This window comes from Falco punctatus (assembly GCF_963210335.1).
Source record: "Falco punctatus genome assembly, chromosome: 4".
Classification (NCBI taxonomy): Eukaryota; Metazoa; Chordata; class Aves; order Falconiformes; family Falconidae; genus Falco; species Falco punctatus.
The window spans coordinates 84,192,329-84,208,224 of NC_137583.1; the positions used below are offsets into that span (position 1 = coordinate 84,192,329).

Genomic DNA, 15,896 nt, shown 5'->3' on the forward strand with positions numbered 1-15,896 from the left:
AAGGGAAGGGAAGGGAAGGGAAGGGAAGGGAAGGGAAGGGAAGGGAAGGGAAGGGAAGGGAAGGGAAGGGAAGGGAAGGGAAGGGAAGGGAAGGGAAGGGAAGGGAAGGGAAGGGAAGGGAAGGGAAGGGAATGCCTTCGCACGGTCTGATCATCACCATAAAGAGTTAAAGAGAGAGTGAAATGGCTAACGTACACACACCCCGCTCCATACCGGAGAAGAGTCTCCCAGCTGAGGTTTATGCTCTGTGAGGACCAGGCTGAAACTGACCGCCCCCACGGCCACGCTGGACACCCCTAACCCTATCTCCAGCACGGAGAGCACCAGGAGGCTCCCGATGATCTGGCTGCTGGTGCACATCCTCCCTCGGTCATCCTTCCTTCCCGATCAGCCGGGGAAACCGCGCATCCTCCTTCTCCTCCGACGCTCCCGCGGCCTTAAGTCGCCCCCAAACTTTTCTTCCTCGGCCGGCAGCCGGGGCGGAGCGGCGCATCCGCGGCCGGCGGGCGCTGCCGGGGGGCGGCGGGGCGGCCCCGGCGCACCGGGCCCCGCAAAGCGCCGCGCAGCGCCGCGCCGGCAGCGAGCGCGGCCCCGGCGCCGCGGAGCTCTCCAAGGTGCCGGCCCGGCGGCGGGGACGGGCCGCGGTGCCGCGCCGCGCTCCTCAGGGGCTGCGCCTCCGCCGGAAAAGTCGACCTAGTCTGGTCGCCTCCTGCGCTCTCATTGAAATGACCTCACTGGGATTTTTCTCTCTCCCCCCCCACCCCCCCTCCCTTTATTTCTCTCCCCCCGTCTCTCCCCGGGTTGGGGTGGGGGGGGAGAGGAGTGTGCCGAGCCCACCCCGGCTATCTTTATGTATGAATCTAGACCCAATGCCGGGGCGAGGCGCCACGCAGCCCCGCCCTGGGGCACACGGCACCGCACCTTCCCGGCCCGCCCCCGCCCGGCCCGGCCCGGCCCCGGCCCGCACACCGCCTCCGTCCCGCGCCCGGGCGGCTGGCGGCGGGGCGCGGGGAGCGCCGCTCTCCGGCTGCGGGCTGCCGCCCCGCCACCCTTCCCGCGAAGGTGGCCCCCTCGGGGGGGTGCGCAGGAGCCCCCCCCCGCCCCCAGGTGCTGCCGCGAGCATGCAGGAGGAAGTCCGTCTGCCTCTTGTGTGAGTAAAAGGGCTGGAGCCAGTCTCACCGCTGCAAAACTCTCTGGTTCCTTCCAAAACACCGTTGCCAAAATAGGCAACTGCTGTAGCCATCCTCGTCACTCTGACAACGGCCAGGAGGGTGGCAGTCCTAAAGCAAATGAGCCGCAAAGAGAAACGTAATGAGAGATCCAGAGCTGCGACCTGAGCCGTGCCGGGTGGCTTGGTACCAGCCTTTATTCCCGAGGTGCAGATACAGGGAATGCTTCGCCACTGTGACTGCAGTTTTAGAACATGGGTGTGCTGCACAACACAAAAACACTCAACCTAGTACCTTGGCTTTCCCAAATATCCATCACCAACCTTTGGACGTCTACCTTAACAGCGGGGCAAAAGCACTACTTAATTACATCCCCAAAATCTAGATCATGATACAAAAACATCAGCATCCTGGGGGATTTAGCTAGTTTTCTCTATATACATGCTATTTTTTTCTTCCAAACAAAGCATATGTGGAAATTTCCCTTGTATGCAAAAATCTAGAATTCTTAATATTCTTTAAACATCTAGAAATCCTACGCTCAGGCATCAGGATCCAGAAGGGCAGTCTAGACTTATCCATTATTTTGATGGTACAATTTGGAAGCAAGAGCATCAGATTAGCAAGGTCCTGATTGAAAATATTTCTTTGAGCTCCAAAACCTGTGTCTTGTTGAGAAGACAGCAATTGGACTGCTGTCATGTGCACTTGCTAAAGTGCAAGAGAACAAGCCATGTGTAGGTATTATCACTTGAGAAGATCCACCATTAGAGGCCAGAGTTTAGTTCTCATTTATAGAAAGCTTGCATGCTTAATTGCTGTGAGTGAAGTTAGACTGGTGTCAAAGTCTGGCCCCATAAGCTGTTTATGTTCTTCTGGTATCCAAGAGTGAGAAAGGGGTCCTAAGAAAGGATCTTAATGCTTTCTAGCTTAAAATTTTAACTGTTTCATATTTTCACACACTTTTGCCAGTTCACAGAAGCAGAATGTGTGACTGTAAAGGAAAGCTATATTATAGTTAAAGCTGAATTAGCCCCTTTCCATCTCCGATGTTTTAAATGATACCTGACATCTCTTATCATTAAAAATCAAGGCACAGCATAAAAGTTTCTAAGCTACTATCTTTATGTAGGAGGATGGAGAAAGCACAGATTTTCAAGTACCCACATGGGTGTAGGAAGGTGTTTCTGCAATGACAGTATTCTTATTATGTCAGATTGTTATAAACGTTAAAGTGTGCTAAGGTACAATGATTTTACCGTTTAGAGTATATTTTACCAGGACTATAAAAACCAGTGGTGATAAGAAGGGAATTGCATAATGACAGATATAATTAATATATTTAATACTTGCAGCCAGATAGAGTGCCTGTCATATCAGGATAGAGCTCATGTGACAGAAATAAGATTTCCATAAACAGCTTGTTTTATGTAACATTTCCACTTCAGCCATAATAAGCTGCCAGAAAGATGGGGGGAAAGAGACCTTGTGATAAGTGTGTCCTAGATGGAGATCACTTCGTGCGACAGTTATTAAAAGAGGGACATAAAACTGGAGCCCAATGGCAGGAGAGGCAGTGCTCCGGGTGCCTGCTTTCCAACCTGCAGGCTGCAGAGGTGCAGAGCTAAGCAAGGCCTCAGCCGGAGTTAGTAAGGCTGCCCAGGAAGAGCTGCATGAGTTATCTCTGCTTTGCACCCTTTCAAATAAAGACAGGAAGGAAATGTAATATTCTAATTGTTATCTTTTTAAAATGAAAAGATACAGCCTTTGTCTGTGTAATCACTTTATTTGTACTATGGTGCTGCATCATCATTATGATTTGATCTAGGCAATTAACTTTACACATGGGGCTATTCATGCATACATTTCAGCACATGCTTACATCTTTGCAGCATTAAGGCACTCTTTTCCAGAGTTATTTAACTGCTTGCTGTCTCAGCTGGCTGGTTTTGAAATGTTTCCTGTATGTGTGATTCCCATAACAAAAAGATTATGATGTTATACTAGGGAAAAAAAATATCTAAAATCATTCAATGTGCAGGCAAGTGTTCATGACTGCAGGAAGTTAAATACTGAAAGCCCATCCCCAAAGTACCATTAACTAAAGTCATGAGGTCTTTGGATCTTTAATTTAAACTGTTGGATTCATGAGCCAAAGTTATCAACCTTATTCTTCTTGACTTCTTTGAAAGAAAACTTTTTTTCCCCCACTTTTTTATCATTAGAGACTTTAAAAATGTCTCATGACAAAAAGATTCTAGTCACATAGTGGAATGAAGGGTAATTGGATGACATAGTACTGGCAGTGAAGAAATAGAAATCAGAATACAAAGATTCATTTATGCTAAGTCCCTTTTACGTGGCTCTGATGACCAAAAGGAGAGACACTGAGAAAGTTATAGCCTCTCCACTGGAAAAGACCAGTTTTATGTAACACTTTGAAGGCTCTATCCATAGCTGAATGCATCCTGTTAGAGTGGTTGAATTTATTTATTCCCTAATTCCATGAGTCTCTAAAACAATACTGTAAAGATCTATCTTGTGAATAAGAACTGGCCTATAGCATTAAATCAGAATTCAGGCCACCGAATCCAATTCAGCCTGGGTAAATTGTGAATAAAATTGGAACTGTACAGCCATCCTATGGCTGCTTCAGAGATGAGATATAAGTTGATGCAGTTCCAAGATGGGAGGTACTCACTTCCTAAAGGTTGGTGTTGCTAATATGGTGTTGCTAATATACCTGCGTATAAGGTAGCAGTCTTGGGCAAATAGACATTTGATCTTAGAAGCTGGATTACTCTTTTACCTTATGGATTTATTTTCTAGCTTGGCACAAGGAATATCAGTTGAGCTATCCTGGAATAAATGGCACAGACTAAATGACTTTTACCAGGACATTCTTTAGGAAATGGAAAAATTCAGCTTCAAGGGCAGATTGTGAATCCTCCTCTTTTCACAGGCACACCTTGCTTTCACCGTACTTTGCAGATTCCATCCCTTTACACTGCTTTGTCACCTAGACCTCTTCAATTAAGTTTGACTGAAACAAAAGCAATGGAGAGCAGCACTCTAACAAACGTCTTTTAAGTGTTTGGGGTTGATACAGTGCCTTGGGTTCTACAAAGAGATTCCTATTGATTCCATTCTAAAGCCAGCTTTATCAGTTCTATCCTATCTATAAAAATGTGTACAAAACAGCCTTTAGAACATTCCCTTTTTTTGTGGAAAATCAGCTCAGTACATTTTATTCCTTAGTTTATTCATACTCTAAATTAGCATGCACTGATGTACTAAAATGGGAAGCAAACCCTATTAGAATCTTGTATGGGAGAAGATAAGGGACTTTCATTGGTTTTGTCTGTTTAAAATTCAACACTCAGACAAACTTTCTGCTGAATGAGTAGCTCGGCCCCAGAAAAACTAGGACCTGTGACACATGTGTGGCTGTTAATGTTGTTAGGTCACAATTGGTTTTCTTGGTTCAAGTCATTAAGTTATTGGCTTATAACACACAAAAAATCTGATGGCATATTCTAAAACTACTCAGCACACGGTTTTATTCAAGAGAGGTTAGAGGATTTGTGACAGTCATTGATGTTGGATGGAAAATTTCACGTTTTCAGCTTTGGGTTGGGTAGAGAAAATAGGATGGACTTTATATAGCCCAAGTGAAAAGTGAGTAAAAATTACTTTTTCTTGGATTTATTCTTAATTATCCCCTTTCTTCTACAACTTAAAGAAATTCTATTCCCCTCAAGGCACCTTTTACTAGTTTGATTAGATTAGAGAAGGATCCTCCTTCAGTAGAAGAGATCAGAAACCTGCACAACTTCTAAGTCTCCTGCTACTCATCAAAACATTAATTAAGAGTGCATGTGAATTTACTTACCTCCATGTTACATTCAAGGATATGAGTCACAGGATCTTTAAAGTGACTTGCCTAACATTGTACATAAAGACTAGCTGAACCAAGGTCTCTTTCATCCAACATCAATGTCCTGTTAAATAAAGACTCTTTCTACATTAATATGGTTTCTGTGGAAACTGCAACCAAGTATGATCATTGGAAAAGACTAAGTTTTCCCAGGAACTGTGATCCCCCGGCTTCACAGCAGATAATTCTCTGCCAGTGAAGACCCTTGGATGGAGCTGCAGACCCATGTTCACCCAGCAGCTCTGTTCATCAATACAATGTACGGCATGAAATGCCTAATTAAAACAAGTACTCCTCTGTTACTAATGTGAATTTAATACTTGTAAAACAGTTCCTGTCCATTTCTTGGTGCAGTAATGTCATGCTAAATAGCCTCTCTTAGAGATCTGAGGAACATAAATCAGATGAAATGACTTTTGGTAAACTAGAGGGATGAGCTTTATAGACACATCTCCTCTGAACCACTACAAGGAAATGTCACTCACTGGGGAATCTCGAGCAGAATCTAGAGCTGGTTGCTCTAGGAACTGGTTTGAACTGCATGGTCAAACTGTGTGTATGGAGTAATTTTATATTTACCAGACAATTATTGAAATATTTACATTCTTTCACAGGATGGACAGGCTTTTTACTAGGGACATAGGAGAGTTCAAAGGTACCCACTTTCCGAAGTGCTTTGGGCCAGTGGTGGCCCAATGAGCACAGTTACCTTTGAGAAGGCATCCTCTCTGCTTGGGATAAACAAGTCATCTAAGCTCTTAAGGAAAATTTTTCTGAAGGTAGTATCTGCCCAGGATCGTACCCTGCTGGGTAAGATCTAGATATAAGGAAAAATTATTTTGATATGGGATTTCCATGGGATTCAGGATTAAAGAAGAATGAAAAGCAAGTTCACTCTACCATGGAGAAGAAAGGCTTGGAACTATCTGCTTTTGGGGGACAGGAGCAAAGAGGGCTGGAGACTTACAAGCCTATAAGTCAGCAACTTATTCTGAGCTGAGCCGCTGTTTTGTGCTAATAGCCAGAGGGAGAGAACATTTTAGTGGAACCTGTTGTGTTTGTTTCCATGAGGAAGGTAAACAAAGCCAATATTAGTCTTCTTAACAATGTAGGCAACTGTTACATTTTGCTGTCCACTTTTGGGGATAGCAAATGCCATTTTGTGATGATGACAGCATAGCTTGTTGGAAAAGGGTGAGGAAGAGGTCAGAGAAGGATTGTTGGAGACTGACAGGGCTGGCAAGTCTCAGCAGCAGTCATGGAGGTAAAGGAGTTTAGAAGGAATCAGTGGTTATTTTGGTGGGCTGGGACAGTTCAGTAGAGGCATGAAGGAAACTGGAAGTGCGAGTGTTTGGAGAGTAATGCAGGCTTCTTGTCTCTTGCTTATCCCTGCAAGTATGCATGGACTTGCTACAAACACGAGCCCTTGTACATGAATATTTTGCATATATGAGGAGAAAAGAAGGGCTGCATAATGCCATTCTTTCCACAAGAAGGGGAAAGAAGAAATAAAGTGGGATAGAAAACTCAGAAAAACCTTGCTGAGGACTTTTTGTTTTGATGCCAAGGGGTTGTGAGATTAAAAAGTATTAGGGCAAAGACTGCTTTGCAGTCTAACAGGACAGAGCTCCGTGTTGATCCGTTAAGTCCCCGTTTCATCTGACATATATCTGATCAAATAATCTGTTCCCACCAGCAACCTGAAGACTTTAAGCTATTAAGTATGTTGTTTATAAGAAACTAAGGCAGGAACAGGGTCTTGTACTGGGAGTGAGTCCTTGTTGCACTCTTCAGCTTCTCTTTGTCTGATGTGTATATTACGATCCACATCTTAACATCTCTTAAGGTTTCCTATTAGGAGAGGACACCATCAAAAACATGGGATGAGGAGGAGCATTTTTATACCAACTCTGAATCTAAGTTGGGTAGAAAGGTTCTATCTAGGACCTTTACTTAGGTGATTGCCTAGAAGATGATCTACAGTAGCACAGTAGCTAGAGGCACTTTGAATTTCTCACTTTTATTTTGAACCACTGGATGAGTTATTCTGTAGAGCTATAGTACATCTCATAGCTCCACTCCTGAAGCTGTGAAGCTATGGAGAGGTGCTATAGAAGTATATAGCATGCATACAGCAACTCTGCAAAGAACAAAAAGTAATTGTCATGGGCTGCCTTCTTATAATCTACTACTCAGTAATCATTAAATCTACTGAGACAGTGGACATTTTGTTCAGACCATTTCTGAAAACTGAAATCTTGAAGCTATTGCACTTCTAACTAATGCACTATCATACTAGGTGTGAGCATACAAAAGTTACCAGATACAGTTCCTAGCACCAGCTATGTTGCAAAGGCCTCACTGACATCTTTTGAACACTGAACACCTCATTTTCATCTTGTCCTCTGCAATAAACTGAACAGTTTTCAAATGACATTCATGTTGTTGCTGCTTGCAAGAAATGTCCAATTTACTCTTCCTGGTTGGGTTGAACACTAAGCATACTGATCTGAAATAAAAAAGGAACATAAATCTTTATTGCAAAGAATTCATTTGAAGCAATGCCTGGGAAAAATCCTGACTTAGTCACCTTTTTTGTTTTAATACATTAACCTTGGATGTTCAAAACAAAGCGAAAGTGAGATAACAACATTACTGCCTTGCTATATAAACAGAATGTATAAACAGTCTCTGCAGGATAGTAAATTAATGTGCTCTTTGAATTGCATGACTTACATAACCCATCTGACATTCTGCCATCTTTCGGTCTCTGGCCTTCACTTTCTGGGGTGAAGTCCATTAAATTGAGATTTAATTAAACCTTTCCAATCTGAATGCAGTCAAAATACATTCTTACAGTGCAGGCTGTAATAAAGCATTCTCAAACCTAAAATGCCATGAAATGAGTGCCTAACTAGGACCTCAGTACATTATAGATTTGCCATTCATTTTTAGAATCCTGCAGCGCATTCAAGTAATAAAGGTTAGAAGGTGTCTTAGTAAATCAGCCCTCATACAGTACAGCACTCAAGTGTGTGTTCAAAATTCACCTTATGAATAACGCTCCCCTGAATGAGGATGAACCTAACACATGCAGAACTAAATATGCACTAAAGGGCTTTGCTGAATCAGAGTCATTACAGCCTCCATCATGTAGATGCACAAAGCTCACATTTGCCTAAATGGGAGCACGGCCTGAATGAGGGCTGGAAGAAACCTGCACATGTTAAGTGGCCTGACAGGCTGTATAACTCATGCATGATAGGGATTTATGCTGCTACAGTAACTAGGAACAGTGCCAAACCAGAAAGCAGCACTCAAGAACCTCAGGACCAGTATCTGCTCCCATTTTTGGCATCCAATACACTGTAGAAAAAGACAGAGTCCAGGCTCCAGCTGTTGCCTGCTCATATTCTTTGGATGAGTCACGAAAGAGATAACAGCTGGGATGAACCCTGTTAAGAGCCCTAATCTGAAGCCTATTAGGATAGTTTTGGAGATGAATAAGGAGTGTGGTCATTTCCCCTTCACCAGGTCTTTTAATTAGATCAGACTCTATCTCCCACTGAGTAATTTTTTCCACTGATGAGACGCATTGTGTCAAGTAAAGTCCTTGAGCATGGGGCATCTGGGCTGTTATTTGAGAAGGTTTGGAACTGGGGGTTTTTTTGTTGCATTGTTGTAATTTGTGAAACAATTGTTAAATTTTTGTGCCCAAGGTAGAGTACAGAAAAAAAATCATCAAAAATCCAAAATAAAAATGAAAACATTTAGGGACTAAATTTTAATTATTCCCATCCTTTCAATGTTAGGCAAAAATAGGAATTAATGGTTAACAAAAAGGTTTTCCTTCAACCGTACATGACTCCATCAACCCCTTTTCTCTGCCAAACTGTAATAATAATTTTTATAAGAAACACACTGTATGGAGCAAGTGAAAAAGCAGTCCAAAATGGTAAGCTCAGAGGGCACAGAATTGCGAGAGTGATTTGTCAACATGCCTGTAAATCATGGTTTATCTTGGACTATACCCAGCAAATTATTAGTTTCTGTAATGTATGATTTTATTAAAGATCTGTACTCTGATCCAATTTCTTGTCTAGTTGGTAGAAATCTTACTACTGAATAAAATGTGAGTTAAATTGTGTATCACTGTGTAATGGCTATTAGCTGGTCAACATTTACAAATAGTTTTTACAGTTGAAAAAATACAGGGTATATTGCTAGACTAAAATCCTACTATACCTGTCTATAAAACTCAGACCATTTTTTGGTCAACAATGTCTGTACATTGCCCTCTGGCTGGGAAGGTTGTCTGGTCCCATCATTGTCATGAGATTAGGTAGTTTATGCAGAAGTGGTGAGTGTTAACAGCAGGAGGGAAGCCAAAGGCACCTTAGCTCTTTCTTTTGCCTAATCAAGGGCTTTATATGTATACATGCTGTAGATGTAGTATTATAAGTTACATTCTGGCCATACAGTTCTGAAAAGCAAGCATATCTGAAACAACCATCCCTGAAGACACACCTTGAGTCCTCTGGACTGCTGGTTTCCCTCTATGCATTTGTTTCCCATGGGTTTCAGTCAGATCTATTCATACATATCTGACAAGGAAACCAGGGTCCCATCCTCAAAATCTCCCATCACTTAGGTACAGCCATGCTTCATGCCAGGAGAGCTCTGTTGCTCAGGTAATTGCCACCTGCATGTGGTGAGACAAGAGAGTGCACTTAGGTTTACATCTGAGTTTTAATGATCTGTGCTATCATACTGTACTGCTAATCAGCTCTCTTACTCCTTCTAATTAAACGTTAAAAATAACAGCACATCAACAAAGCTATATTCCTTAGCTAAATTGCACAATGATTAATTTAGTAGCATTTTAACATGGGTGAGCAAGAAAAGCCTCTTATCTCAGCAAAAAACTGCTGAGGAACATCTTAATTGCAATTGTTTCGAGATAAAAAATACTGAGAGCAAGGAAGGATTACAAATAATGATCTTAAAATTGCATCCATCTGGCAGCAATTACAGTAGCTGACCAATCCAAAAACCCCCATACCTTCCCAACTAGCAGAACAGTAAGTACTAGCTAATAGTAAAGACTGATTTTGCAATAATTTCTAACAGTCATATTGCAATAGTATTTTCACTTCTGCTTAGTGCTTTCCATCTTGAAAAGGTGACCACAGAGCTGTTTTGGTTTATGATTAAAAGCTCATTCCCCAACATTCCTGATACATTTTTTGACATTGTGAGTTATATCTCTGTATGATAATTGCACCAAACTACTTTAAAAACTGCTCATTACTGCATTTTTATTTTTGAGGGTTGGCTTGTTTGGTTTTTTTTTTTTTTTTGGTTGGGTTTTTTTTTGTATAGAGAGAAAATCAAAGCATCTTCAAATAAAACAATAGTTATCTAAGAAATGTGTATTTTAAAAAACTTCAGACTCTCTCATGCCTTCCTCACAACACGTCTGCAGGTACCCTGGCCTCTGATGGAATGGAGCAGGCTATCTTCATGGGGTGGACATTTTCTTTCAGAGCTGGGACTGTGCTACCGTGAGAGAGAGCCTCCATCAGACCTTTGGCTGGAAAGGAGGAGCACTGCCTTAGGCCATCTTAGCCATCCCTAGGAGACTTCATTCCCATGTGCTTTTAACATTTTTTGTTTCACTGGGCTTGAGCAGACTGCCTCTTGTGAAAGCGTCATTTCCCTCACCATTGTTCCAAACTCTCGCAGTTTAAGCCATACTCACAGAAGTCACTGATTACACCTTGCATCTTTTGACTGCTTTAACAGTACCATGAGAAACAAAAATGTGGAAACTATTTTTATGACCTGCCTGCTATTTCAGGATGTTTCCCTTTTAGTACATTTGATATAAGTCTTTTTCCCTGAGAGTGTTAGGAATAACTTTTAATGCAGTTGAACTGTATATTTTTCTCAAAAATTTACTTTTAATCTCAATTAAGTGCCCCCAGAACAGTGTTCTCCTTTTGAAAATGAAATGCTAAACGTACATTTAATTAAAAAATATCATAAAGTTATTTTAAAAACTAAATTAAAATATAATATGAATTGTATCAAGCCTGCAAGATGCCTACATGAAAATTGGTGACACTTCAGAAATAGATGCTTTTATGGAAAAAATATTTTTGAGAAAAAAAAGATCACTTAAGTATAATAAACAGAAAATATAGTTTCCCTCTGGCCATGGTACCTCATCTCCCTTCAATAGCATTCTAGAAATAAAGGCATAGGTTTCTGCTCACTTTTGGTGATATCTGGGAATTGGAAGGAACGTATAAAATATCACTGAATTAAAAATATTTTAATTGGTTCCTATTAATGTGGTCAATTGCAAGCCAACATAAATCAAACAAATACATTTCTGTCATTTACAGACTTAAATAGGCTTAAAATTAAGAATTGAGTGCATTCATCTATTTTAAATCTGGTGGACCTGAACCACTGAATTATCACCCCAGGGGCTACCCTGTGGGTATGAATATGAATGAAAGACTCCTGCACGCATATTTAACTACAGAATAATTATGGTTTTCAGCTTGCCTGCTCCTACCATATCATATACACCTTTTTGTTCAACAGCTATTTCTTAGAGCTGTCGTACCTCAGGGAAAACCATCACTGCTGGAAGATTGTCTTGTGGATAGAAATTAATTTATTCTTCCCCTCACTGTAGGTATAGATTACAAACCAAGATACAGAATTTGAAGGATATAAAACCACCACCACCACCACCATGTTGTTTACAGGAAACTGTCTTTGTATATTCTATTGGTTTTAGCATTGCTTCAAATTATTTAATGTTCCTCTGTCTGGGTACTGATTTAGAAGGAATATTTGCACTGCAGATACGAATACAAGCCACAGCAAAGCATTCAAATAATTTAAATATGTCAACCAAAAGATGTTTGTACCTGATTAGGATGTAAACAATGCTTTTTCCGAAATCTTCCTAGCCTGCAAAGACAGATAAGCTATTTGCATATGGCCCTATCTAGATAGTATTGATAAAGAAGAAAACAGGACATCAAAACTTTAAAAAAATCCAAACCAAAACAAAACAGAAAACATTCACCAGAGTAAAATCTTCAAGGCTAGTAAAATATGACACAAATTTACTAAACCAAATTCATAGTTACATTTAAAGTTAAATAGAAAAAAGCCCCATCCAGATATAATTTGTATTCTATTATATCATTATAGATCAGGAATATGTGACTGAAATGAGTGTGCCACCAGCAGATGCAAAAATGAGAGGATACACTTCTGTGACAAGGCAAGTCATTTCTACACCACATGCTCATGTATAACCCCTGTGTTTCCAGAGCAGCGTAAAGAGATCTAAGTATATATAAGAATCAGAATATTTGTTCTCATTAAGTCATGGAGTGTACTAAATAAGAACCTGTTGTTCCCTGAAAATAACATAAAAATGAGTGAATAAACTATTCCACAAATAACCTAAGCTCAGAGGCACAAAGTAAGGGGCTTCCTGCACCGTTTGATTGCGGGTGAGCAGTGGCAGAGTCAGTTTCCAGATTTTCTGATGAGAGAGAATCAGCAAATGACAAGATGGTTGAGGTTGGAAGGTACCTCTGGAGGTCATCTGGTCCAACTTCTCAATCTGGGACACCTAGAGCCAGTTGTCCAGGATCATGTCCAGACAGCTATTGAATATCTCCAAGGATGGAGAGTCCACAACCTCCCCGGGCAACTGTGCCAGTGCTCAGTCACCTCACCATTAAAAAGTGTTTCCTGATGTTCAGGCAGTGTCCTGTGTTTCAGGTTTTGCCTATTGCCCCTTCTTTTGCCACCGGGCACTGCTTAAAAGAGCCTGGCCCCATCCTCTTTGCACCCTCCCTTCAGGTATTTATGCACACTGAGACTATGTGACTCCTCTGACTAGGCTCTTATTTTCTTTCTGCATTTTGCATTTGTAAGATAGAAATAATCCTTGCACTTTCCTTTCTGTCTGATTTGATTTAGAGCATGCCCTTCTCAGAGGCTGGTTCTTGTTACATGTCAGCGCTGTGCCTACTCCAGTGCCATTCGTTCACGAAGAACAAAGCAGCAAGTGTTGTCACTCCAGTTCTGAATCAGTAGGGTTTTGCTGTGGTGCCAGCTCAAGGCACAATATTCCGTGGTTTTGGACAGATATAATGATGTTTCAGCCCAGAGCTTGTCAGCAAGATCATATCCTCATTGAAAAGAAGGTCCCCGACTGTTTAAGGTTTCCTTGTGAGATGGTTCATGATAACCACCCTGGCTCTTGGGGACAGGCCATGTCCGTGACTTCCACTGTTTCAAGCAGGATAAAGGCTTCCAATTAACTGCAGAGCCACTAAACCAGCCTTTCCTTTTTTTGGAAATAAATGAGTACTTTTTGGTTTAAAATTTTTTGCTCTCCATATAGAAAACCACGTGAAAAGAAACATTAATTACAGAATTTTTTTTTTATTTTTTTTTATCTTTGCTGCTGTGAAGGGAGAATGATGTATGGTCTTGAGAATTCATAACATGTCCGTAGGCACAGAGTTTTCTTAATTTAAATAAACAAAACAATTAGTAGCTTGACAAAAAGGGCTGAAGTTAGTTCTTATTATTCAGTTTCCAAAACAACTATTATTCAGTGTACTTTAACTCCAGAATATTTTTCAAATTAAATTAATTCGAAGAGATCACAGGAATATGCCTCAGGATGAGGTAAATACAGCATAATATCTGACACAGGCTATTTTAATAGATGACACTGGCTTCAATCCTTTCTGTTGCCATATAAGCATAAATCATGATTTGAAATTATTTGAGCAGTAATGCCAAAAGAAATAAATAAGAAGAGCAGAACAAACAATATCTATAAATAGATAGGGTCAAACGATTTTAAGAGAACCATTCTTTTGAGAAAATATAAATTACAAGGGAATGAGTCAATTTCAATAATATTTTAAATTAAAAACTGAAAGATTTGCTGCACTTCCTCTTATTTTGCTTTCAATTTTTTGTGGATTGATGTGAAATTATGCTATATATAATAATAACTATTAACTTAATGTTTTCATCCTGTGGCAAAAGTGAACATTTTACTTTAACTTTGCTCCCACAGGACAGAAATCAAGTTAGAAACATTTCTTGCAGAAAGAGATGTAAGGTTTCTGACATCCTCCACAACTTGTTGTACTGGTCGTCTTTAACAGCAATAGCAATTGAGGCCAACTAGTTTGCCTGCCCTGCATACCACTCGAAAACTAACGTTTTCCATGTATAAAGAAATTGCCTGACTTAAACTCCTAAGTCAGGTATAGACATTTCCTGCTCCACTGGACAATCTGCAAAAGAAAAATAGTTCCCCTTCATACTCCGAACACCTTGGGTTGTTCCCTACTCATCCTCTCTTGTCTTCCATTTCTCACTCTTCAGTGGGTAAACAGAAGTCTCTCAACGAATCACTGTGGTATTGTAGAAATGCTCATATCTGTGAATATTTCTCTTCTGCTTTGGGTTCTTTAAAGTCACATCTGTTTGAAAAAATATTTTAAACTGTCAGGTTCTTCCAGTGTGTCTGTAGGTACTGGTGTCACTGAAGTCATTCAAAAAACTCCTGCAGAGACCAGGTACACTGGAATAGCTGCTGCAGTAAACCCCGCTACAGGGCTGTAGAAACTAAATGATAGCAACATTGTGGAGTATATTAATTTTCTACTAGGTGGAAGTCCATCCCACCGATTTTGTTGGGCTGCCGATTGGGCAGTGTGGATGGAGGTACATATCTGCTTACTATTCCAACACCACCACAAAAAGCTATTATATCATCAACATACAGCTAAAACTGATTTGGAAGAACAATCTGGATTTTCATCTGCCTCATGTATCAGCAATGAAATTGCCAGCTAAACCCCAATTGTGGATTCTTTATGACAGGTAATAATAGGAGATTCAGAGAAGAGCACAGCTTGTATTTCAGCCACCACGCTGATCTGAAAGAGCTAGCAGCTTCAAAAAAACATTTTGATTTGTAAGCAAAGCACATTTTATTTGGGTGTCACCAAGAAAGAATACACAAGGGACTACACTCTAAATGAAAGCTGACCCTGGGGAAGTCAATACAATTTTTCCCAATGACTTTAGTGGAACCAGGATTTCATCCAGTATCTATTTTCTCAATATCCTGCAGTTTGCAGGCTTACAAAAAAACCCCCACTAAAACCCCCCAAAAAACCACCCACAAAACCAAACAGAAAACCCCAAACCCCACCAAACAATAAGCCAACAACAAAACAATACTTGCAAAGAGCACAAGAAAGATTTCTCTGCAGAAATTTATCTTTGTGTCCTTGTTAAATGCTCTGCCTTGCAATGCAGCACGCTGCTCCCACTGACCTTGGCGGGAGCAGGGCATACTCATGCAGTTAAGAATTTGGCTCCTGAGCTTGGTGCCCACTCAGTGGCTTGGCACACAACCACCAGACCCCTTGGGCAGTGGTCTTGTTCCTCCTGCCTATGTCTTAACTGGAATTTAACATTACATCCACAGCTACTCTAGCTCTTGATAGGTCTCTGAGCAAAGCACAACCTCAGATCACAAATGAAACTAATTCTTTTCAGTGCATAAGTCCAGCTAGAAGTTTTGTGACAGAAGACGTTTTCCATGTTAGCTTTGCTGTAATGTAACATCGGCTATTTTGGTTTTATCAGTACAGTGTAACTTTCCCTACAGCTAGTTTTGTGCAGTAACTGGCTCAGTAAATCTCTCATTTAAA

The 15,896-nt window shown here is 40.9% G+C and overlaps 1 protein-coding gene across 6 annotated transcripts in view; it reads right to left on the reverse strand.

Moving 5' to 3' along the window:
- Nucleotides 1-14,712, reverse strand: part of TMEM196 (transmembrane protein 196) — a 36,947-nt gene extending 22,235 nt beyond the window's left edge. For 4 of the 6 annotated variants that reach the window (XR_013927751.1, XM_080385202.1, XM_080385200.1 and 1 more), the window contains exon 1: nt 196-14,712. Coding sequence is in view for 5 of the 6 variants with exons in the window: in XM_080385202.1 (XP_080241328.1) it covers nt 196-360 (165 nt within the window). In the remaining variant the exon portion in view is untranslated. The remainder of the gene's footprint in view (nt 1-195) is intronic. The other 2 variants (XM_080385203.1, XM_080385201.1) reach the window with 1 other exon arrangement.
- Between the last annotated feature and the right edge of the window lie 1,184 nt (nt 14,713-15,896).